The 22,811-nt window shown below is 63.8% G+C and overlaps 3 protein-coding genes and 1 long non-coding RNA gene across 7 annotated transcripts; 1 reads left to right on the forward strand and 3 right to left on the reverse strand.

Moving 5' to 3' along the window:
- Window positions 1–210: 210 nt before the first annotated feature.
- CNN2 (calponin 2) lies at window positions 211–4,316 on the reverse strand. Its single transcript, XM_017834380.1, has 7 exons — window positions 4,190–4,316; window positions 1,978–2,099; window positions 1,629–1,695; window positions 1,410–1,547; window positions 1,151–1,267; window positions 712–858; window positions 211–635 (listed from the first exon to the last, which is right to left on the reverse strand). Exons 1-7 carry the CDS (start codon window positions 4,250–4,252, stop codon window positions 369–371), a joined length of 921 nt encoding a protein of 306 aa, XP_017689869.1. The 5' UTR covers window positions 4,253–4,316; the 3' UTR covers window positions 211–368.
- Window positions 4,317–5,645: 1,329 nt separating this feature from the next.
- On the forward strand, window positions 5,646–19,907 carry ARHGAP45 (Rho GTPase activating protein 45). Of its 2 annotated transcripts, XM_017834347.1 has the most exons (23): window positions 5,646–5,795; window positions 7,540–7,867; window positions 9,011–9,154; window positions 10,154–10,238; window positions 10,337–10,409; window positions 10,616–10,694; window positions 10,918–11,055; window positions 11,272–11,336; window positions 11,592–11,702; window positions 11,957–12,037; window positions 12,231–12,410; window positions 12,614–12,751; window positions 13,065–13,255; window positions 13,575–13,714; window positions 13,993–14,070; window positions 14,275–14,376; window positions 14,618–14,781; window positions 15,006–15,194; window positions 15,554–15,691; window positions 17,077–17,315; window positions 17,528–17,768; window positions 17,869–17,950; window positions 18,115–19,907. In XM_017834347.1, exons 1-23 carry the CDS (start codon window positions 5,706–5,708, stop codon window positions 18,441–18,443), a joined length of 3,405 nt encoding a protein of 1,134 aa, XP_017689836.1. In that variant the 5' UTR covers window positions 5,646–5,705; the 3' UTR covers window positions 18,444–19,907. The 2 variants fall into 2 exon arrangements, with proteins under 2 accessions (XP_017689836.1, XP_017689835.1); XM_017834346.1 differs by lacking the exon at window positions 5,646–5,795 and having other exon boundaries at window positions 7,026–7,867.
- Window positions 10,927–11,713, reverse strand: LOC108506937. The gene is made up of 3 exons (XR_001877895.1): window positions 11,619–11,713; window positions 11,126–11,311; window positions 10,927–11,033 (listed from the first exon to the last, which is right to left on the reverse strand). It is a non-coding gene; the product is annotated as an uncharacterized LOC108506937 (long non-coding RNA).
- Window positions 19,908–20,282: 375 nt separating the features above from the next.
- On the reverse strand, window positions 20,283–22,609 carry POLR2E (RNA polymerase II subunit E). Of its 3 annotated transcripts, none has more exons than XM_017834387.1 (8): window positions 22,496–22,609; window positions 22,223–22,397; window positions 22,014–22,129; window positions 21,541–21,621; window positions 21,399–21,457; window positions 21,161–21,239; window positions 20,963–21,039; window positions 20,283–20,515 (listed from the first exon to the last, which is right to left on the reverse strand). In XM_017834387.1, exons 1-7 carry the CDS (start codon window positions 22,550–22,552, stop codon window positions 20,974–20,976), a joined length of 633 nt encoding a protein of 210 aa, XP_017689876.1. In that variant the 5' UTR covers window positions 22,553–22,609; the 3' UTR covers window positions 20,283–20,515; window positions 20,963–20,973. The 3 variants fall into 3 exon arrangements, with proteins under 3 accessions (XP_017689876.1, XP_017689873.1, XP_017689874.1); XM_017834384.1 differs by having other exon boundaries at window positions 20,283–20,518; XM_017834385.1 differs by having other exon boundaries at window positions 20,283–20,563.
- Window positions 22,610–22,811: the final 202 nt, after the last annotated feature.

Raw genomic sequence — 22,811 nt, forward strand, 5'->3', positions numbered from 1 at the left:
CTGCCAGCACAGCAACGAGCAGCAGCACTGGGTGCAGCACAGACAGCTGCCCCTCACTCCTTGCTGAGGGATCCGGGGGTGTTGCAGGGGCACATGGTGGGCGCTGGGTGTGTGAGAGGTGACACTGTCCACTCCCCGGTGCTGGAGCATCCGCCGCCTTCCCGCTGCCCTGGGGCCTGGGGGCTCCCATGGGAACTGGCCAGGCTCCTCTCTAGAAACAGGGTCTTTATTTCCTTGCTCAGAAAAATAGATTAATTTCCAAAGTTAAAAAAGAGTTTAAAAAGAAGGAATGATGGAAGTGAAGGCTGGAATGTGGCTGGCAGTGTGGCTGTACACGAGATGGTCGGACGGGGCTGGTGCCGTCCCACTCAGTAGCTCTCCTCCTCCTCACGGTAGTAGTGGTACCCAGGGGGGTCCCCGCCCAGGTCACCGGCAGCGTTGGCCACCTCGCCCTGGCTGCCCTGTGGGCAGTACTTGGGGTCATAGATCTGGCGGCCGAGGCCAAAGACCTGCCCGCTCTGGTTGGCGCCCTGGTTGGAGCCCATCTGCAGTGACATGGAGGAGTTGTCGCACTTCTCTGTCCCCATCTTGGCATCGTAGATGTGTCTCCTGGTGCCGGGAGCTGTCATGCCCACCTGGGAGGGAGAACAGGATGGAGCAGGGCTCAGCTGTGGTCCCCCCACACCCTCCCAGCCCAGCACAGGCGCTCACCTGGCTGGCACACTTGTTGGTGCCCATCTGCAGGCTGATGGTGGAGTGGTCCATGGGTGGCAGGATCTGGTTCTTGGGGTCGTAGAGGTGCCTCCGGGTGCCGTAGGCCGTCATGCCGGACTGGCTGGCGCACTTGTTCGTGCCCATCTGACAAAGGGGTCTGGTGAGGAGCATGTGCTGCCCCACACGTGCCCCTTCTCCCTCTCCCCATCGCCCCCAGCCCAGGGGCACAGCCAGAATTCCCCAACCCACCCCAGGCTCATGGCCACCGAGTGCCAGACATGGAGCCACGATGGTCCCAGATCCCAAGAACACCTGAGGCACCTCGAGCCTCGGGTTCTTCCAGCTGTGCTTGGAGCCATGACAGTGCTGAGGATTTGACAGAACTGGGCACCCCTCTCCCAGTCCCCCACCCCTGGGACTCCACAGGACAACCCACCTGCAGCCCAATCACACACTGCCCAGCCTTCATCTTGGCCTCGTCAAAATTCCTCTGCTGCTTCTCCGAGTACTTCACACCGATGTCCACTCCGCTCTGCAGCCCCTTCGTCTTGGCCTGCCAGGAGTGGTGGTGAGGAGGGACGGGGGTCCCAGCCCCCCCATCCTCTTCCTGGACAGGGTCCCACGGGCACCACTCCAGGCTGGGGGTCCCTGCAGGACAGTGCCCCTTCCCAAGCTGCTCATCCCCCTGTGCTCACCATTCCTGCCAGCGCCAGCAGTGACACCTGCACCTGGGTCAGGTTCCCGCTCTCAAAAAGGTCGTTGGCTTCGAAGAGGTCCACGGGGTTCATGCCGTAGCTGGCCATGGCCTTGATGAAGTTGGAGAGGTTCTCGAGCTGCAGGGAGGGAGAGAGGGGTGAGCCCCGGTGGGTGACTGCAGAGGGACAGCGGGTGGGTGGCAGCAGGGCTGCACTTACCTGGTGCCAGTTCTGAGCTGAGCGGTTGATCTTCCTCACCGAGTTGGGCTGCAGTTTGTTCATGAGCCTGGAGGGAGGCAGGGGGATGTGGGGCTGCGGCAGGCAGAGCCCCAAGGGGCTGCAGGGCATGGGCCCCTTTCAGGAGGATCCAGCCCAGGCCTCCCCCATGTGATGCAATTCCTTGCCCAGGTCCCTGTTGGTCCTCAGGGCTCTCCACAGACAGAGACCCTTTGGGGGTGACCCAGCAGGTCCCACTGGTGTGGATCCAGCCCACCCTTTCCACCCCAAAGGCTGGCGGGGGTCCCTTGGAGGGCGGGTGTTCCCCGTCCCCACCCAATCCGGGACTCACTCGCAGAGGATCACCCCGTCCTTCAGCCCCTTCTGGAAATCAGGCCCGATCTGCTGCCCCGTGACGCTCTCGATCCACGTCCGCAGCTCAACCTCCTTCTGCGGGTCATACTTCTGGGCAAGCTGGAGGGGGTGGGTGAGGGCAGCTCAGGCACAGCCCTGTGTGCACCCCAAACCCCTCATGGGAACAGTTCCCCCCTCCCCAGGATGGGAATGGGGACAGGAGGATGCAGCCATCAGACACGGCAGCTTCTGAACTATTCCAAAAGGATGAGGAGGAACTGCCTGTGGGGGCCAGGGGGAAGTGCCCCCTCCATGGGTCTGTCCCTCCCTGTCCCCTGGAGCCTGCGGGAGCCCAGCTCCAATCCCCGGGGGTCTGGCCACGAGATGCTCTCCCTTCCGGCAAAGCCCAACAGCCGCCGCAGATTCCTGGTCACCGCGGCTATGCCAGGAATGTGGACGCCTCCTCCCAAATGGAGACCAGCTGCCAGGGCCGGCAGCATCTCCGCCATCGGCATCTTGCCTCGGCCCTGGCCCATGAGGCAAGAGAAAGGCATCCTGTCCTGAGGTGGAAAGACCCTGGAAGCCCCGAGTGCTGTCCTGCCCCAGCCCCGTCCCTCCGATGCTCAGCCAGCACCCAGAGGTGGCCTCAGGGCACCCACCGACCTCTCGCCCATCCAGTCCTCTCCTGCTCCCGTTATGTGGGGGGACCATGAGTCCCCTCCTCCTGGACAAAGGGAGACACTGGAATGGACACAGTCCAGCCCTGCTGTGTGGTGGGGAGATGCTCTAGCCTCAAAGGGGAACTTGACTGATGCAGGACCTTGGGTCACACACCACGTGTGTCCCGGCCAGGGGGATTCCACAGTCCCACCAGATGATTTTCTGGAGCACGGGCAGCTGCAGACAGTTCTTCTTCCCTCCCCATGGCCACTGTGAGGGTTTCCCAGGGCACAGGAGCAGGCAGAAGGGACCAGCCCCAGAGACATCCCACTGCAGCCCACTTTGCAAGGGATTGCACAGACTGGGAGCACGGCGCTGGTTTAACTGGTTCCCAGTTGGTGATGTCACCTCCAGCAGACACACTGGGGCAGTCAGACTGGCTCATGTCTTGCTGAATCAACCCAAAGCACCAAGAGCACATGGTGGGGAGGCTCCAGCGCGTGTCATCCGCTCAGTGCCAGGGCAGCCCAGCCCCAGGCAGGCCGGGGCCCGTCCGCTCCTTATGAAACGTAAATCCCCTGCAAGGATGGGTAAGGAGCCACAGCCACCACATCCCTGCAGCCACATGCCCACCACCACTTGGCCCTCCTTCTGCCTGCCCTGGCCCCATCCAGGCAGCTCCTGTGTCCCCGGACAGCACAGCCCTGGGGTGACCACAGCTCAATCTCTGCTCGCCCGGGGTTGGGCACAGCCCAGCACCTCGGCCACTGCTGGTGCCACCTACAGCCTGGGGCAGCTGTGTTCCCCTGGCCCAGCAGGACCCCTGTGAGCTGTCGAGGAGGCAGGAGGGTGCTGGCAGCTGCCTGCACCCTGCGGCACACAGCTCCCTCCTCAGGGTGCAAACAGACAGCCCAGAGGCTCCCGTTCCCCTTTTCCCTTCCGGTCCCGGGCAGAGTCACCGGGGTCACCAGCCCCATTCCCAGCGAAGGCCGCGGAGCATCCGCGGGGGATGCGCAACTGCAGGGAAGCAGAAAGTGAAGCTCCGTGGAGCTGGCCCCAAGCCGCGGGGTTTGCCGGGAGCAATAGCGGCCACGGCACGGGAGAGGCGGTCGGTGCCCGGGACCTCTCCCAGCCCCGGTCCCCCCAAGACACTTCCCCGGGACCCTGCCGGCAGGCTCAGCACCGCGAGACCGGGAGCCCAGCTCTGGCATCCTCACCCCTCAGAGACCCCGGTACATCGGGACCCTCAGTTCCGCATTCTCTCGGGAACCCCCGGCTCTCCATCCTCCCGGGAACCCCCGACTTCTCCACTCTCCGCCCCCGGTGGCACCGGGCCCCCTCCGGCTCCGCATTCCAGGGGCGCACCAGGACCCTCTGGTTCTCCAGAACCCCGGGATGAAACCGGAACCCCCAGCGGCACCGGGATGCCCGGCTCTCCCAGACCTCCAGGAGCACCGGCAGCCGCAGCGCCTGCAGGCCCCGGTAATCCCCAGCCCCCGACTTGTCCCCATCCGGTGGTCCCGGTCCCCCCGGTTCCCGCCGTGGCTCACCCGGTTCTTGACCTCGGCGGAGAGGCCGTAGGACGGGCCCTTGTTGAACTGGGAGCTGCTCATGGCGGGGCGCGGAGCCGGTACCGGAGCGGGGCACGGGCAGCGGAGCCGGTACCGGAGCGGGGCCGGGCGGGGCGGGGGCGGGGCCGGGCCCGGCCCCCCCGCGCTGATTGGACGGGGCCGAAATGCCCAAATAAGGGCAGGAGCGGCCGGATCGTGGTGTGGCTCCGAACCCCAACACTGGGACCCGGGGGGACCCCGGGAGAACCGGGGGGCGCCGGGAGCCCGGGGAAGGCCGAGACCGGGGCTGGAGCCGTCCCGGGCACACGGGTCCACCCACGCACCCACCCACGGGCACACCCACGCACCCACGGGCACACCCACGCACCCACGGGCACACGCGTGTGCATCACCTTTCACACTCGCGTGTACGGGTGTGCGCGCCCCGACCCCCGGGCACGCGTTGTGCACACACACTCACACACACGCACCCCCGACCCACGGGCGCTCCCCTGCACACGCACACTCGGTCACTCACGCACACGCTCACGCGCGCACCTCTCTGCCCGCACCCACGGTCACGAGCACACGCGGGGCACACGAACGCGTTCCTCCGCCCCCGCAACCCCCGCGCCTCCACCCACCCACCCGCGCCGCAGTCCCGCTCCCCTCGCCCCGACCCCCACCCGTGCCCGTGTCCCCCCCGGGGTCGGCAGATGGCCCACGCGAGACGGACCGGATCGGCGCGCGGGGGATTCCCGGGAAAAAGTGGAGTGTCTTTCCCGTCTCGCGGGGCCGGCAGCCGGCCAGGGCAGCCCATGGGCAGCGGCCGGGGGTCCCCACGCAGCACTGGGAGGGGGCCCGTCCCATCCTGTCCCTCTCCAGGGGTTTATTGGCCGCCTCTCCTGTTTTCCCGTTGTGGGGTCCCATTGCCCCGCGGGTGGGGGGAGTCACGGGGGCGAGGGGCAGGGCAGTGACTCCGGGGGGCCAGTCCCGGCACCGCCACCGAGCCCACGGAGGGGCAGAGCCGGGAGCGTCCCACGGGTGGGAGCCCAGAGCCCCCCATCCCATTCACCCCCACACCCGGGGCCTCCAGCGGGATGGACAGAGGGACACCCCCAAACAGGGTAAACCTCCCAGTGGGTGGGGGTCCCACAGGGGCCAGCACCGGTCCCGAGGAGTGGGGCTCGGGCCCCCACCCCTCTCTAAGCCCTGGGCTGCAGCACTGAAACCCCCCAAAGCCCCCAACGAGCCCACCACCCCCAGGAGTGCCAGCGTCCCCCTGCCCCTCCACGACCCCGCAGGGCAGCCAGGGTGCCCCTGCCCCCGGCCTCGCGCCTGGGTGCGCGTTCGGCTTTTCCTGTTTCAGGTCGGGCTGCGAAGCCGATGAGGAAACGAGGCGGCGTCACACGCGCCCTCCTGACACTGCGCCCCGCGAATGTGGCCGGCGCCGTGAGCAGCCGGCACGGCCGGGCCAAACGAGGGGCTGAGGGCAGCGGCTCGGCCCCCGGGAACCATGTTCTCCCGGAAGAAACGGGAGCTGATTAAAACCCCCTCCATCTCCAAGAAGAGCCGGGCGGGAAGCCCCGTCCCACAGACCCTGCCGGTGAGTGTCCCCCGGTGTCTCTGGCAGGGCGGGGGCCATGGGTCCCTGGGGGTTGTGGGGGCAACGGCACCCACAGAGCTGCTGGGAAGAGCCACAGGGTGGCAATGGGGACCTGGATACGTCCAGGAGGTCTGCGAGGAGAAAGAAGACGAGGAAGGACCCAGCTCACTGGGCTGGGGGGACATTTTGCCCCAGATGAGGGGGACAGAGCAGCCGCCGAGGGAGGCGGAAGGGTTGGAAGGGACAGGGAGGAAATGCGGGGCTGTGTCCGAGGGTTTGGGGAGGACAGAGAGATTCCCAAGCCTCCATGGGGACACTGGGCTCAGGCAGCTCAGCTCTGCCATGTATTTATTTGTTGACGTGCGGACCCCCCGGTGCCGGAGGAGCCGGGAGGAAGCGCCTCACCTCCGTGGGGCCGGACGGCGGCCGGGGCTCCCCGTGGCACCCCACACCGCCCGCCCCGCGCCTGCGCCCCAGCCCGGGTGCGTGGGGCGAGACGGGGCTGGCACGATGCGGCCGTCGGGGCTCCGGAGCCCACCCGCGGCTCCTTAGCGGGGGGCACCCGCCCCCGTCCCCGTCCCGACCCCCCGGAGAGGGGCCTATGGGTGGCGGCCGGCGGGATGCTCGGCCGGGCCGCGGGCAGGAACAGCTACAGCCCCTGGGCGGCGGCGGGCAGAGCCCACCCGCCCCAGCGCTCCCTGGACTCGCTGCCCTGCGCGCCCGCCGTGCGACTGACGGTACGGCCGGGGCACCCCGGGGCGCCGGGGGGAGGGCCGGGGGGTACCGGGGCCGCTGCACCCCGGGGGGAACGGAGACAGGGCCGGGCTGGCCCCGGGCGTTTTGGGGTGGGGCCCTTTGGGTGCCCTTGCAGCCCCGTGGTGGTCTGGCCCCCCCGTGGGGCTGAGCTCCCCTCTGCCCTCGCCCACGGAAGCCTCGTGCTCTCGGCACTCCGTGTCTGCCAAAGACGCTTCCGGCAGCGCCCGGCCCGGGATGCTGAGACCCCACACGCTCGTGTCACACCTGGGTGCCTGGGGGTCCCTGATTGGGAGCTGCTGAGTGGGCTGGGGGCTGCAGGGTCCCCTCCCGTGCTCACAGACCCTTGCTGGGTGCATGATCCCCAAGCCATGCATGGTCCTGGACAGTGCTGGTACCAACCCCTCCCTCGGGGCAATATTGCCCCTGGAAACTGGGGGCTTCCTCCATCTGTAAAATACTTGCCAAACCCCCAACAGTGGCCTGGGAGGTGTCCCTGTCCCTGCCCCCTCCCCCAGCATGGGACCAGCTGAAAAAGAGGAAGGGACGTGTGGGCTGGATCCTGCTGCTGTTTGGCTGTGCTGAGGTCCCCAGTCCACTGGGATGGGCAGTCCCAGGATGGTGGGTGCTGGGGTGGACAAGCAGTGTCACCCACATGATCACTGTGTGCCCCCATGACGAACACAGAGCCAGAGGGACTGGTGAGGGATGGCCAGGCAAGTGCCCAGACCCTGCCCAGGCCTGGCCCAGACCCTCCCTGCTCTGTCTTTGCCCTGTGGGGTCCCAAGACTGTCTCCAAGGTCCCCAAAGGGGATGCCTGACTGGGGAAACTGAGGCATGGTGCAGCTGCAGGGTCTGGCACCAGCCCCTCAAGACACCACCCCATCCCCCAAGCTGGTGGTGTGGCGAGTCCTGGGGTGCTGCCCTCTCCCTGCCCAAGCACGGTCCCCACCATGCTGGCTGTGCCCTCACACTCATCCCCGCTCCCCAGGACCTCTCCCGCAAGGATTGCCTGGAGGCACCAGGCTCCAGCCTGGGGGACCTGCCCGCGGCCAGCGCCAAGCTCAGCACCAGCCCCAGCACCGTGGGCACCCTGAAGCGCCCCACCAGCCTCAGCCGCCATGCCAGTGCCGCCAGCTTCCCCCTGCCCGCGGCCCCCCGCGCCATGGCCAAGGGACACAAGACCCCCACGTCCTACAGCCCCATGGAGGGCGGGGAGGGTCCCTTCATCGACCCTGAGGACATCTCCCAGCTGCTGGCGGACGTCGCCCGCTTCGCCGACGCCCTGGAGAAGCTGCGGGACGTGGTGCTGCGCGATGGTGAGTTGGGCACGGCCGCGGCTCCTGCCGGCCTGGGTGCCCACCCAGTGCCAAACACCCGTGTCACAGCACTGCAGGGCACCCCAGGGACAGATCCCCCCGTGGGTGGGGGTTCTCTGCTTGGGCCAGAGGCCAGCAGGACCCGCAGGGGGCCGTGAAGCTGCGGGCAGAGGTGGTGGGTGGGTGGTGGGTGAGTGGCTGCCGGAGCTCAGGGCCAGGATAACGCGGCTTCCTGCCGCGAGCTATTTTCATCCGCCCGTTTTCCTGTTTACAGTGCAGCGGTGCCAGCCGCCTGCCAGGGCCCCCTGAGCCCTGCAGGGTGCTGGGCATGGCTCCCCGAGCCCCCAGCCCACCAGGGTGGCCGTCAGGATGGGGCTGGGTGGTCTGCGGGCCCACGAGCGCCTGTCTCTGCCCAAGGGGGCACAGGAGATGCATCGATCCCATGGCGTAGGGGGCACATGACACTGTTCTCAGCCCTGGTTTTGCAGAAACCCCTTCCAGACCCCGAGCTGGGGGCTGGGTTGGGCAGGGGCTTTGCCTGGCTGGGCAGTGAGTGCCAGTCCCCCATCCCAGCACCTCCCTGCGCAAGGCTCCTCACCTCCTAACCAGGCTGCCAGTGCCCAGCCCTGTCCCGTGCTGACCAGGCCAGACCCTCAGGCTGGCAGCTGGAGCCCACGGAGGGAGGGGACAGTCCTGGGGAAGGACCTGTGGGATGCAGTGAGCCAGGCTGGCATGATGGCAGGACAGACCTGCCACATCCCTCCCATCTGGGAGCGTCCATCTGGGAGGAGGGAGGGAAGGAAACGAGGAGGAAATTCCCAAACTGCTTTCAAGGGAAAAAGTTACTACTGCGGAAGAAACGCCTCAAAGGTTGGGCTTCCCCCCCGGCCACCACCGGGCTGGGCAGGAGACACACGGCCACGGCTGTGGGGAGGTGCTGGACAGGCCATGCCTGGCCTGGGAAGCCCCAAGGCCAAGGGGAGGGGCTGCATGGTCTGGGAGATGGCAGAACCCTGCCTGGCATGTGGCTGGGAGGTAAACGGGACAAGGACGTGGGACAGGATCACAGGACAGGGATGCAGGGCAGGGACACGGGGCAGGGACACGGGGCAGGGACACAGGGCTCAGCCCCCTCTCTTGCAGACCCCAAGGAGCCCCAGCGGCCGCTGGCCCACGAGTGCTTGGGCGAAACCCTGCGCATCCTGCGCCAGGTCATCAACAAGTACCCACTGCTCAACACCCTGGAGACCCTGACAGCTGCTGGGACTCTCATCTCCAAAGTCAAGGGTGAGACAGGGGCTGGGAGCTCTGTCCCACTCTCCTCTTGCCCCATGTCAGGGTGCAGGGCTGGGGAGCCCATGGGGGGGTTTGCCAGGAGCGGAGCTGCCCCATGGGCTGGCAGAGAAGGCAAAAGCATCAGCTGCTTCTTGCTGTGGTCCAGCTTTAAGGACGATATAGTGTCAGAAATGACAGATCCTGCCTGGGGGTTTCCAGGCACGGCCACAGGAAAAAACACTGAAATAATTAGATCCTGCTCCTGGCAGCCCCTCGTGTTTACAGAGCGGGGTCTGGGAGGCCAGGCCCTGGCTGGGCACCACCTCCCTCTGCTGTCATCCACGGGGAGGGGGTGACTGCACCGACCACAGCACCACCTCCTGCGTCAGCCGCCGCTTCCTGGACACCCAACAGCAACCGCAGGGGACAGGAAGGCTCACGGGTGGTGAGAGGGCTGCTGGGGGCTGGCCCCACGTGGGGACGGGAGGGAGTGCACTGGGGGCAGACCCCAGCCCCTCACTGCAACGGGGGGCTCAGTTCCCCCGAGGAGCAGACCCAGGGGCTGCCCAGGAGCCCTCCCTGGCTGCTGCTTACCCGTGCCGTGGGTGTCTGCTGAGCACTGTCTGCGCCGGCTCCCTCTGCCACCGGCGGTTCCTCTTTTGGCCAAGAGCCCTCCTGGAGGAGTCCATCCTGCTCAGAGCAGGGTCTGGAGGAGCCATGAGGCAGGGAAGGCAGTGGAACAGGTCCAGCAGTGCTTTTCCAGCAGCCCTGAGTAACGGGAATAAACAGAAACATGAGCCAAGGGATGCTGGCAGGGAAGTCAGTCCTGGGAGAAAGCGGGGGGATGCTGTGTTGGAGGAATCCATCATCCATTGGGATGATCCTCCCCACTGCTCCCTCAACTTGCCCCAGCCCCACAGCTCCCCTGATACCACCGTGAGCCAGCAGGTCCTTCTCCTGCTGAGAGAGGGACAGGCACACAGTGACAGGGCTCCCACATTTCCTCTTCAGGGTTCCACTATGAATCCAACAACGAGGCGGACAAGCGGGAGTTCGAGAAGGCCGTGGAGACCATTGCTGTGTCCTTCAGCAGCACGTAAGGGATTTTGGGCAGCTGCCTCCACAGCCAGTCCGTGGGTGCTGCTGGGTGACAGCCCGTGTCACTGTCCCTGTGCTGTGCTCCTCTCCCCACAGGGTGTCCGAGTTCCTCATGGGGGAGGTGGACAGCAGCACCCTCCTCTCCATCCCACCCAGCGACCAGAACCAGGTGAGCCATGGGGCTCTGGCTGCTCCCCCAGCTCTGATGGGAGCCCAGAGCAGGGTGTTTCTCCAGAGACATTCCCATGAGCTCCCGGGCACAGCCTGGGCACAGCCAACTTCCAGCAACAGCTGAAAGGCTCCGGCAGCTCCAGGTTCCAGCCTCCCCTCCATCTGCGTGGCTGACCAGCCCCTTTTCTTTCCAAATCCTCAAAGAGTATGGATAGCCTCTGCGGGGGGATCCCTGGGCCTGGAGGAGACAGTGTGCCTGTGGGCGTGGAGAGCTACAACGCGGGTAAGCAGGACGAGGGTGGGTGCAGGGTTTGGGGTGGGGGTGCCTGGCTGAGCAGGAACAGGCGCCTTCCCTGTCATCGCTGTGATCCTGAGCCACACTTGGCTCCTCGGCTGGGAAAGGGCAGCAGAGCTGTGGCACCGGGGTCGGCAGGACCGGCACAGCACGGAGCGGGCTCGGAGATGGGGAGGTTTGCACTGGAAGCTCACGGAGTCTCCCACTGCAGCCCGTCCTGCGGCCGAGGAAGTGGACGTGATGCTGCAGCGCTGCGAGGGGGGGGTGGATGCTGCACTCCAGTACGCCAAAACCATCTCCAAGTACATGAAGGACCTGATCTCATACCTGGAGAAAAGGACCACGCTGGGTGAGCAGGGGGATGGCGGGTGGGTCCCTCTGGAGCAGGGCTGAGCCCCGGGGCAGGTCGAGGTCCCTACAAGAGTCTGCGGGGAGACCAACACTGCCAGGGAAGTGGGAACTTCACTCTTCAAGTTCCTGATTTATCTTTCAAAAGAAGATTGGGTTCCTCCAGGGAATTCCCAGTGTCTCGTGTGCCTTTTCACTTCCAAACTTTTTCTTCCAGAGATGGAGTTTGCTAAAGGGCTCCAGAAAATGGCAAACAGCTGCAAGCAAACCATGAGCCAGGAGGTAAGTCCCCATGTCCCTAAAGCCCCCAGAGCTGGGCTGGACTGAGAGTCAGCAGCCCTGAGGAGCCCATCCCACATGCCCCAGAGCCCAGGAGAACATGCAGGCAGCTCTCCAGAGCTCTGCCTGGAAAAATTCAGGATGAGGCTTTTACCAGCAGCCAGCAGCCCCACCACACCTCTGACTCTTCCTCCCCAAAGGACGTGACTCCTTGGGCAGGTGCTGGGGCTCAGGGCGGTGTGTTTTCCCATTTCCCAGACCAACATGCCTTTCCTGTCCATCTACCTGCTGGCCCTGGAGCAGGACATGGAGCATGGGACGTCGGTTCTGCAGGCAGCCAACACCCTGCAGCACCAAACCTTCCTCCAGGTGAGGGGTCGAAGGGTCCTCCTGGGGCTGGTGGTCCTGGCATTGCAGAGGTGGCTCTTCCTTAGCTCAGTCCAGAGGGAACCTGCGTCTGGCACTCCCCAGGCTGCAGATTTTCATCCCTGGCACAAAACAGTGTCTGTGACCTGGCCGTGCTGGCAGCAACAGTGACCAGTGCAGGGCACTTCTCCTTGCAAAGCAAGGGCAGAGCAGAGCACTCAGCTCAGGGCATCACGGGGCTGTTCCTCCCAATCCAGCCGCTGATGGTGAGACGCCTCGAGCACGAGAAGCGGAGGAAGGAGATCAAGGAGCAGTGGCACCGGGCACAGAGGAAACTGGTGAGTGACTGGGTTTGTGTCGCAGCCTGGAGCACCCCGTGCCCCTCTAAGGATGCTGGACCCCCTGCCCCTCTCTGGCAGTGTCAGGTGCTTGGGTGCCTCTGCTGTGCTGGGGGACCCTGGGGAGCCCACGGGAGCTGGTGACTCCCTGGCTGGGTTCTGTCCTCACCTGGGTCATGGCTCACCCTGGCAGCAAGAGGCCGAGGGGAACCTGCGCAAGGCCAAGCAGACGTACATGCAGCGCAGCGAGGAGCACGACAAGGCCAAGTACGTGGCGGTGAAAGCAGAGGAGGAGCAGCAGAACACGACCAGCAGCATCACCACCAAAACCCTGGACAAGAAGAGGCGGCTGGAAGAGGAAGCCAAGAACAAGGTAAGAAGGTGACAGCTCTGGAGGCGCCTCCTTGCTCCTGCTGTCCCTGCACAGGAGCCGCCCTGAGCCACGTGGAGTGACCCGAGCTCCCCTGGATCCTTGAGCATGGCATGGGAGTGCCTGGAGGAACATGGTCCGAGGGGCTGTTCTCTGTGTTCTCCTCACCTCTGAGCTGTCCTCATCTCTCCCTCTCCCGACTCCAGGCAGAGGAGGCCATGGCCACGTATCGCACTTGCGTGGCCGATGCCAACACGCAGAAGCAGGAGCTGGAGGACACCAAGGTGAACTCCCTGCGGCAGATCCACGAGGTGATCAAACAGAGCGACCAGGTCATCAAGTCGGTGAGTGGGGCTGGACTGGGGTGTCCCCAGGGCGGGAGGTGGATGTGCTCTGCTCCAGAGGGTTCGGAGTGGCCTCCCAGCAGAGCCACCAGGGGCCCAGGTGGGTGCAGAGCTCTGCTCTCCCTCATGCTCAGAAAAACCGAGGCTCAAAACTGCAGAACAAGTGCTGCTCCGTGCTCCTGATTGCCCACCTGACCTGGAGCCCCTGGTTCCTCTGCTCCTGATTGCCCACCTGACCTGGAGCGTCTTTTCCCTCTCCTCCTGTACCTCAGCTCACAAGGCTCACGCCGGTCTCTCTCCACGTCTCTTTTAGGCCACCATCTCCTTCTACCAGACCATGCACATGCAGACGGCGCCGCTGCCCGTGAACTTCCAGACGCTGTGTGAGAGCAGCAAGCTGTACGACCCGGGCCAGCAGTACGCGTCCCACGTGCGGCAGCTGCAGCGCGGGGACGAGCCCGACGTGCAGTACGACTTCGAGCCCTACGTGTCCCACAACGCCTGGTGAGGGGGGACAGGGGAGCCATCCCCGGGCAATGCTCCAGCTCGGCTGCGTCCCCCGCACCATCTCCCGCTCCTGTGGCTGCCCACGCGCTCCTGCAGGAGCCAGGGTGCTTTCAGCATTCCTGAAGGCAGCTCCTGCTGGGGATGCTGGAGTTGGACCAGCTCGGAATTCCCCTCACGTCCTTCAGTGGATGAGACGGGCTGTCGAGTACTTAAGAGAGAACTCTGCATCCCAAGACTGGTGGAGAGCAGCTGTGGATAAGGTTTCCGAGTGTCCTTCCTTCCTTCCTTCCCATCCACGTTCCCTTTTCCCCTCCAGGTCCCCCTTTTCTCGGACACGGAAGGGCAGCTTCAACGCCAGCGAGTTCCCCACGAGTGCCGAGGGGGCCGGGGCTGGCTCTGAAGGGGGGGCAGGAGCCAAGGAGCCTCCGAGCGGGGCCGAGGCGGCCGAGCGGAGAGGTGAGCCTGGAGCAGCAGGACGGGCCGGGAGCCTCCCAGGCGGAATTCCCTGAAGGACACTAAACCAGATCTGTGGTGCTTCGCTCCCTAAGAGACCATCATCCATCTGCCCATCCCCTTTTCCTTGCTGGGTGTCACTGGAGGCACCAAACCCCACCAGCCCCTTCACCAGCAGCTTCCCCCAGACATCCCAGTTTCTCCCAGCATCCACACTGTTCTCCCACTGTTCCCTCCCGAACACAGACAGCGATCCCAATGGACATGTGTTCTCTCTGCAGGTGGGAGGGGACACCAGGTCCATAAATCCTGGCCAACCACTGTTGCTGATGCTGAAAGCAGCCTGGATTCCAGTGCAGGTAGATACGGGAACAGCTCAGGAGCCCCTCCCAGTACAGCCAGTCTAAACCCAGAGCACTCCAGTTAGGCTGGACCAACCCTTGTTTACCTGTTGGTGAATGGCTGTGCTGATCCCAGTCTCTGATGGGATGGGGTGGGATGAGTTTTCAGAGGAGAAGCAGCTTTGCCACTGATTCGCCAGTTTGTGGGTTTTCCTTGGACAGGTGAATTCAGCCACAAGCTCCAGCGGCTCTCGTCCAACGGCACCGTGTCCTCCAGTGAGGAGCTGGAGGAGAAGGACGAGACCACCACCCCCTTTGAGCAGAGTAGGTGACAGTGTGGGAGGTGACAGTGCTGCTGCTGCACCACCCCTCCAGAAGGACCCCCTGAGGGCCACTTTTCCCAAATCCAGTAGTTCAGAGGCAAACCCACCAGTTGCTGGGGATTCCTGATGGTGTTCCTGGTAGCACTGCCTTTCCCAAGGGATGAGCCCTGCTCAGACCAGGGACAGTGACCGCCCTGCTCAAGCGGTGCCTGACCTCACATTTCCTTTTGCTCTGCCCACAGGCATCAATGGGATCAGCCCAGAGCTGGCAGCTCCCACGGGGCCCTTCCGGAATGTTGGCTTGTCCAAGGCTGCCCAGACCCACCGGCTGAGGAAGCTCCGTGCCCCTTCCAAGTGTCGGGAGTGCAACAGCTACGTGTACTTCCAGGGAGCTGAGTGTGAGGAGGTGAGCTGGGAGAAGTGGGAAGAGAGCTGGGGGTGGAACCCACCTGAGCCCAGCTCTGACCATGTTCAGGAGGCCATCCTCCTCTGGGGAGGGTTCCAGGTGCTTTCCATTGGTCCTGCAGTGTCTCCAAAGCATTTTTCCTGGCTCCCACCATGCTCTGAGCAATGCCTGGTGTTTCTCTGTAGCTGCTCTCCCACCTCCATGTCTTCCCCTCTCTCTCCTAGTGCTACCTGGCCTGCCACAAGAAGTGCCTGGAGACCTTGGCCATCCAGTGTGGGCACAAGAAGCTCCAAGGGAAGCTGCAGCTCTTTGGGCAGGACTTCACAGAGGCATCTCGGGGCAGCCCGGACGGGATCCCCTTCATCGTCAAGAAGTGCATTTTGGAGATCGAGAAGCGGGCTCTGAAAACCAAGGTGAGTCACACTCTCCTCTCTCCTCCTCCTCCTCAGCTGGCTCAGCCCTTGGAAGGATCCCCTGGAAAACCAACGGGCTCAGTTTCAGACTTCTGCAGGGCAGGGAGCCAGGGAGTTCATCCCAGGGATGAACTTGGCCCAAATACCCCAAACTCTGCCCGTGGAAACTCAGCTTTCCTGCCTCCTGCTCTCCTGTGAAGCAGGAATGGCTGAGCTGGAAAAGAGATATCCCAGAATGACTTCCTGGAGGGATTTCCCACCTCAAAAGGAGAGGGTGGGAGCACATGGCTCACTGTCCCATGCAAACATGAAGAGGAACATCTCCCCTCACCTCAGCTCCACTTTTCTGTCTTTCCCAGGGCATCTATCGAGTTAACGGTGTCAAGACCCGCGTGGAGAAGCTCTGCCAGGCCTTTGAGAATGGGAAGGAGCTGGTGGAGCTGTCCCAGGCCTCCCCCCACGACATCAGCAACGTCCTGAAGCTCTACCTGAGACAGGTAAGGTGCTGCTGGTACCTGCTGTGGTGGAAGGGACGGGAGGTGGCAGAGGAACCAACCTGGCAGCAGGAATTCCACACAAGGCAGACTCCATAACCAGGGGGTGGGTGCAGAGGGGCCCCTCCCAGCAGGATCAGGTTGGCTGTGGAGCTGGGGCCACAGTGACCCCCCAGCTCAGCCCACACTGAGTCACAGCTGGGAACAGCAACTGCAGCAGGAACCCTCCGCCCTGCAGTGGGGAACTGGGCACCCCAAAAGGGGAAGGGACCCAGCAAAGGTCACCCTGCACAGGCTGAGTCACGGCCCCCTGGGGTGGGCTCTGCCCCTGGGGCTGCCCTGGGCCGGGCTCAGGGGGGTCTCTGCCCCTCGGGTCCCCCATGGCAGTCCTGCCCCAGGCACCCCCTCCCTGCACCCGAACTGTCGGTGCAAACAGCATCACCCACATCCTCCCACAGTCACCACGAGGCAGGAGGAGCGGAAGCTGCTTCTCCCTCTCAGGCAGCCAGGGATTAACTCTTTTTGTGCTGCCTTTCTCTGTGTTACATCACGGGGGGAGCCACGTCCCTGGGCTCCTGCACACCAGGAGCAAAGGTTCTGATTTGCCTCTGTGGTTTCTCCAAAGAAAAGTGGAGTGGAACAAGAGGGGTAACTCGGTCCTGAGCCCTGACCTGCTGCCTCACTGCAGACAAATGGGTTAAAGTCCCTCTGTAAAGGGCTGGCTGGAGGGAACCACCTCTGCTGTGAGGCAGCCTGTCCCCAAAACATCCGTTTAAACCACCCTGAAAACATCACCAGCCATGTGGAACACCCAGCAGTCAACACCAGCTCTGGCTGCTTCACACAAACTTCAAAGCAGAGTTTCCCCCACCACAGCCCCGCCTTCACCCCAGGCTGTGCCCTTCACATCCTGCCTTTCCCACCCAAAACAACCCATCCCTGTCCTCTTCCCAGCCACCTTCTGTCCACTGGGGAACCCTGCTGCTGGGCCCACCCCACCCAGAGCTTTTCCAGGCAAAAAAAGGGAATCACTGCACCTCAACCCAGCAAGGAGCAGCCACAGGTGGATCAAAGGCTGCTTTTGGCTTGAACTTCACAAGTGCTCCTTGGCCAGGACTAACGAGGCTGGATTGACACGCTCCAGGAGATGGATAAATAAACATCACCTGGGGGTAGAGGGTTTGCAGCACTGGGAGTCACAGACTCGTGGAATCCTGGAATGGAAGGGATGATAAAGCTCCTCTTGTTCCACCTCCTGCCCATGGGGGCACTTCAGGGATGTTTCCTCACTGAAAGGCCCCAGGTGTCCCCAGCTCAGCGGCTCAGGACAGGCCCGGGTCTGGCAGAGGTGGGAGCTCCTGGGACCATCTCCCCTCTTCTCTCTGCAGCTGCCGGAGCCCCTGATGCCCTTCCGGCTGTACAACCAGCTGATGGGGCTGGCCAAGGAGAGCCTGCAGGGCGGGGAGGCCAAGGGCCGGGGCGGGAAGGGCGGCCCCGAGCTGGTGGACAGAGGAGCCGACACGGACCGGGTGGTGCTGAGCCTGGTGCTGAAGCTGAGGGAGCTGCTGAAGGAGCTTCCCTATGAGAACATGGCCACGCTCCAGTACCTCCTGCAGCACCTGAGGAGGTGAGAGGGGCAGGGACAGAGCCCCTGTGGGTGCTGGGAACCTTCCCTTTCTTCCCTGGGGTGGGGAGGTGAGTGCAGCTTCCTGGGGAAGCAACTGCAGCTGCTTCTCTCCCTCTCATGAGGCTCATGTGCTCCAGCCCAGCACTCCCCCAGCCCTGCCCAGCCGCCCTTCTCCCTCCTTGCTATCACAAGTTCCTCCTCCTCCTCCCCAGGATCATGGAAGTGGAACAGGACAACAAGATGACCTCAGGCAACCTGGGCATCGTCTTTGGGCCAACACTGATGCGTCCCAGGCCCACGGACGCCACGATTTCCTTGTCCTCACTGGTGGATTATCCCCACCAAGCTCGTATCATCGAGGCCCTCATCATCTTCTACCCCACCATCTTTGAGCACAAGGAGGTGGCGGCGCTGGCCGAGCCCGGCAGGCGCGGCTCAGGCGCCACAGAGGAGGTAGGAATCTCAGGAGGGGACATTCCATGGTGTTCTCTGGAGCCAAGTGAATGAGAACTCCTCTCCTCCGTGCCCTCACCACCATCCCTCTCCCTCCCAGCCCACGGCTGCCCCCAGCACTGTCCCCTACCTGGACCCTTCGGAGAAGGGGAATTTGGCTTTCAGCGCCGACTCACTCGCAGGTCAGTGAAGGGCACGGGGGGCTCCTGGTGGGTGCGGGTCCCTCGGGAGGCACAGGGGTCACACAGCCCCTTCCCCTGCCCCGGGGACGCCGGGCTGGCTGCACAAAGCTCCTGCCAGTGCCGGTGCCGGGCGGGAGCGTGGACGGGGCTCCTCCGTCCCGCAGAGTCCGGCGACCGCTCCGTGGACTCCGACTCGGAGCTGGAGGACACTGGGGAGCCACGGACCCACCTGAGCAAACAGGGCAGCGAGACCAGCACGGACGAGGCTCAGTTCTGCGACGAGGGGAGCGAGGGGCTGCGGAGCCGCAGCTGCAGCGCGGGCCAGTCGGACACCGAGGGCTCCGGGCCCCGCTGCTGCAGCCCCGGGGACGAGCAGAGCGACGGGGAGGAGCCCCCCGAGAGCCACGTCCCTGCTGCCCCCAGGGACACCACGAGCCAGCACAGCACCCCTGTGGGTGCCAGGGGCCGTGAGCTGCAGCCCCGGCTCATCTGAGCCACCGGACAGAACCACTGTGGGCACTGGGACGGGCAAAGGGGCAAATCCCAGAGACTGCCCAGACACAGAAACCTGGGAGGTGAAGGGGTGGGAGGGATGCTCAGAGCTGCAGGGGCCAGGGGGGTTTGGTGTGTCAGCTGCAGGCGAGTCCTGGCTGGTTCCTGGCTGGAGCTTTCACACAAAACCCCTGAGCCCCCTGGCAGGGGAACGGGGGCACAGCCTGCCAGGACCTGGCTCAGCCTGGCAGCCGTGAAGCACCAGCTCCAGGAGACAGGGGCAGACCCTCCTTGTGTGCTTGTTGAGGACTGGGAAGGAACCCAGGGCTGTGCTGTGCCATCTGCCAGGTCTGGGGATGTTCCTCACTGGCACTGACTGTACCTGGCACCTGGAGCCCAGGATGGATTTCCTGCCCCAAAGCCACCAGGGCTCCCCTGGCACCAGCTGACGGCGTCTGTGTTGCTGCTTGGATCGATGGGCATTTGGATCAATGGGCATTTCTCTCCCTGGCAGGAGCCACGCCAAGAGCAGCTGCAGGCTGTGGTCGGGCTCAGTGGCAGGTTGGCCTGGCTGCAGGGTCCTGAGCACTGCTGAGCTCTCAGGGCGTTGGTTTTACAGTCATTTGGTCTCCAAAGAGCTGCAAGTCCAGGACCAACCCTCTGCTCTTGGAGCTGGGCATGGAGCAGGTCCCCATGGAGAGGTGCTTCTTCCTCCTTCTCAAGGCCACCACATCTCAAATCCATCCCCAGCCCTGGCCAGTATAATCTTGAGCTTCCTTTTCTGTAAAGAGATGAATCAACCCTTCAACACGACTCCACTACCTCTGCTGGCAAAAGGACTAAAGCCAAAGTGGGTATTTTTTTAAAGCTACGAGACTTTTCTGCACTGAGGCACAGAGAGACAAGTAGATTTTTAGCTGGGAATGAGCTGAGAGCCATCTCCTCCTGTTGCCCTGCCTGTGGGACACAGGGGTGGTGCTGGGGTGTCTCAGGCACCTCAGTGCTGCAGGTGATGGACGGGAGGTCTGAGCCCCCCGGGGCTGATGGAGACACATCTCAGCAAAGGTACAGAACCCCAGGTGAACTCACAGGGAACTGGTTTGGGACTGAGCCAGGGAAGAGCTGGAGACCCCCCGGGAGCTGTTGCTGCCCCACAGCTCTTCCACAGGACGGTTGGGATTTTCCAGCAGGCCATTCCCAGGGCACAGGGGGGTCTGGGAGTGCTGCTGCCACGGCGGTACCGTGTGTGTGTGTGAGGGTGGGTGAGGATGATGAGGGTGGGTGTGAGTGAGGGAAGGGCGAAGGCTGCGCTTGAGCTTCCCAGGGCCACAGCTCCCTCCTGGCTGTGTCCCCTCGGTGTCTGTCCTGCTGCTGCTCGGCACTGTCACGTCCTCGCTGTGGTCACATGGACATGCTTCCAAAAAACGAATAAAATCCGTGTGTTCCAACCCGTGTTTGTCCTGGAGATCAGAGTCTTCCAGACTCCCCTGGCTGTGGGAGGCCAAGCACTGCAAACACAAGTGTTCTGGCAGGAAAACTGATGTTTAAAACCCCTCAGAGACCTGGGATGGATTAAAACGAGCATGACTGGGGGTGATGAGCAACTCTCCATTGTGGGATCCAAACACCAAGGTCCCAAACCAGGGCCAGAGGGCAGGAGATCAGGGAAGGAACAAGCTAAGTCTGAACTGCAGCATCCAAAGGGCCCAGGGCAGCAGGTGAGAGCTCTTGCAGGGCTCAGCCACGATGCAGAGTCTCAGCAGGAAGAGAATCCAAACATAATGAAAAATACGGGTCTCAAGGCCTTGCCCCAGGGAGATGCTGAGCAACACCAGAGCACTGAGGGTACAAACCTTTATTACAAACCACAGCCCATAAAACAGGGAAGAAAAGGCCTTTCCCCCTCACTTCAGGACTCCACGGCTGAGTCCTGGATGGGACTGAGGGGTTACAGCAAAGTCCAAGCTGGAAAATGGGGAGGGAGGCCCAGTGCCAGGACTGCAGAGAGGCAGCAGGGGAAGAGGATTTCCTTGGCCATCTCTGGAAGGGCAGGAAGCTCCGAGTGCCTGTAAACTGCTGGTGGGAGGGGAGACTGGGAGGTGTCACACAACTCCTCACACCCTGAAGAGAGAGAACTGGGGATGTGAATGACCTCCCCCCTCAGCCAAGCCCACCCACTGCAGAGCACACAGAGGGCGCAGGACCCCGAGATGAGCTCAAGGGCTCAGAGCACGGTGCTAATAATGCCACAGCTGTGGGTTTGATCCCTGTATGGCCCATTCACCTAAGAGCTGGACTCCACGACCCTTGTAGGTCCCTTCCAGCTCACAACCTTGTGATTCTGTGAGCAGGTGGCAGGGGAGCCTCGCTCTGCTCTGCCCTAACAGCTCCCTCCACAAGCCACTCAAAGCTCTGAGACATTTCCTTGGAAGCAGCTGCCTCACACCAACCCTGGAATACCCCGTCCAGCCCCCAGCACTGCCCAGAGCCCCCCCAGCCCTGGGGTTCCCTGGGCCTTACCCACGCTGGGGTCACTGCACCAGCCTGTAGGTGATGTACCGTCCTGCTGTCTCGCTGGGCCTGATGATCTTCACCACCTGCAGGGCCCCCAGAGCTCAGGACAGGGACACCCCTCCCTGCTCCCAGAGCTCTGAAACACCACCGAGGACCATCCTCTCCCTGGCACAGGGAGCTGCTGCCCCAGCCTGTTCCTCTCACCTGGCCACGCTTTATCCCAAAGTACCGGGCCACGGGGTCCCCAGCCTGGATCCTGGGCAGCTGGTTCTCCCTCAGTTTGCTGTGCTGGGAGTCAAGGAGGAGCTCTGGATACGCTCATGGAACAGAAAAGAACCGTGGCAGGAATGGGGGGTTCAGCCTGAAGTTTCATCACACCTGACCAGGAGGGAGGGACATGCACAGGGAACCAGAGGGCCATCAAAGGGCCATCAAAGGATACTATCGAGCCAGTAGCTCTGTCACCTCCTCCTTGGTCATGACAACGTGCTCCGGGACCAGCTGCAAACACGGGAGAGGCTGAGATGAGCCAGGGACAGGGACCAGCCCCTCACAGGGCTGGAGACAAACCCCCACCCACTCACCTCGTGCTCAGTGATGTTGATCAGAAGCTCCTGCTGCAGGAACTGCTCCAGGATGTATTTGGGAGCCATGTCCACCAGGGACTGGAAGGGAAAGGCCAGTCAGAGGCAGCTGGGACAGCCCTGGCAGTGCCCAGAGCCACACCTGGGGTCAGCCTGTGCTCACATGGACACAGCCAGGCTAGGAATGAGCACATGGATCTCCTGGCCCCTGGAAAATACCCCCTTTTCCTTCCCCCACTTCTCAGCTGCTCATGGGCCCTCGGCTGTGCTGCTGCCACCAGGACCAGCTGCTCTGGGTAAAGACACTTTGAGGCTGAGGAAGAGCCTGTGCCAAAGCACAACAGGGTCTAGTGAAAGCCTTTCTCTGTAAGGGAATGCTGGGCTTTTATTCACCTAAACCAGTGCTGAGACAGGGAAAGCCTCCAGCGCCCACCAGAACGCCCCGAGTGGGACATGGCCCCGTCCCCACGCACCTGCTTGGCCGAGGGGGTCATTCCCTGCTGCACCACGATCAGGGCCCGGGTGATGTTCTCCTCCTGCATGCGCTGGCAGTACATCTTGATCGTCTTGATCCCCACCTTGGGCTCCTCTGCGGAAGGAGCCACACCCGGGGTCACCGAGAGCCCCAAACCCCTCCCCGCGAGGGGCTCCGCCAGGGCCCCGCCCGGGCCGCGCCGCTCACCGGGGAAGAAGACGAACATCTGGTCGGTGGGGTCGTCGTTGTGAGCCACCAGCACGGTCAGGTCGGTGCGGCGGGGGCGACCCTCGCTGGGCTTGTCCCCGAACTGCGCCTTGAACTCCTCCAGCGTCTGGTCCAGCTCGTCCTGGGTCACCAGGTACCCGCGGTCGTGGCAGAGCTGCGGGAGCAGCGCCGGGCTCAGGGCTCTGCCGCCGCCCCCGCGCCGGCCCCGTCCCCGGCCCGTCCCGCCCCCTCGGCTCCCGCCGCCCCCCGGACCTGCATGATGGTCTTGCGGATCTTCCACAGCCGGTACGTCTCCTCCTCGTCGTCCATGCTGCCCGCTCAGGACCCCGCGGGCTGCCCGCGCTGCCGCCTGCCCCGCGCGCACACAGGCGGCGCCTGGGCGGTCATGGGGGCCTCGGCCGCGGCGCCTTCTGGGAGATGTGGTCCGTCGCGGGCCGCCCCCGCCACGGGGACCGGAGGTACCGGGGAGAACAGGAGTCTCTCCGCCGCCGCTGGGGCGGGCCCCTGGATCTCTACGGCCCGGCCCGGGAGGGAGGGAACCGCCGGCGGCGGGGCGGAGTGGGGCGGG

This window comes from Lepidothrix coronata, unplaced genomic scaffold, assembly GCF_001604755.1.
Source record: "Lepidothrix coronata isolate B3197 unplaced genomic scaffold, Lepidothrix_coronata-1.0 Scaffold233, whole genome shotgun sequence".
Lineage (NCBI taxonomy): Eukaryota > Metazoa > Chordata > Aves > Passeriformes > Pipridae > Lepidothrix > Lepidothrix coronata.

Bases quoted from the DNA above. Each gene is read 5' to 3' on its own strand.
- CNN2 (XM_017834380.1), bottom strand. From the start codon at position 4,252: ATGAGCAGCTCCCAGTTCAACAAGGGCCCGTCCTACGGCCTCTCCGCC. The intron at 2,100-4,189 runs GTGAGCCACGGC...CACCCCCTCCAG, and splicing joins CCGCCGAGGTCAAGAACCGG to CTTGCCCAGAAGTATGACCC. The intron at 1,548-1,628 runs GTAAGTGCAGCC...CCCTCCCTGCAG, and splicing joins CAGCTCAGAACTGGCACCAG to CTCGAGAACCTCTCCAACTT.
- ARHGAP45 (XM_017834346.1), top strand. From the start codon at position 7,204: ATGATCACTGTGTGCCCCCATGACGAACACAGAGCCAGAGGGACTGGT. The intron at 11,056-11,271 runs GTGAGCAGGGGG...TTTTTCTTCCAG, and splicing joins GGAGAAAAGGACCACGCTGG to AGATGGAGTTTGCTAAAGGG. The intron at 15,195-15,553 runs GTGAGTCACACT...TGTCTTTCCCAG, and splicing joins AGCGGGCTCTGAAAACCAAG to GGCATCTATCGAGTTAACGG.
- POLR2E (XM_017834387.1), bottom strand. From the start codon at position 22,552: ATGGACGACGAGGAGGAGACGTACCGGCTGTGGAAGATCCGCAAGACC. The intron at 21,458-21,540 runs GTGAGTGGGTGG...CCGTGTTTGCAG, and splicing joins TCAACATCACTGAGCACGAG to CTGGTCCCGGAGCACGTTGT. The intron at 21,240-21,398 runs GTATCCTTTGAT...CTCCCAGCACAG, and splicing joins ACAGAGCTACTGGCTCGATA to CAAACTGAGGGAGAACCAGC.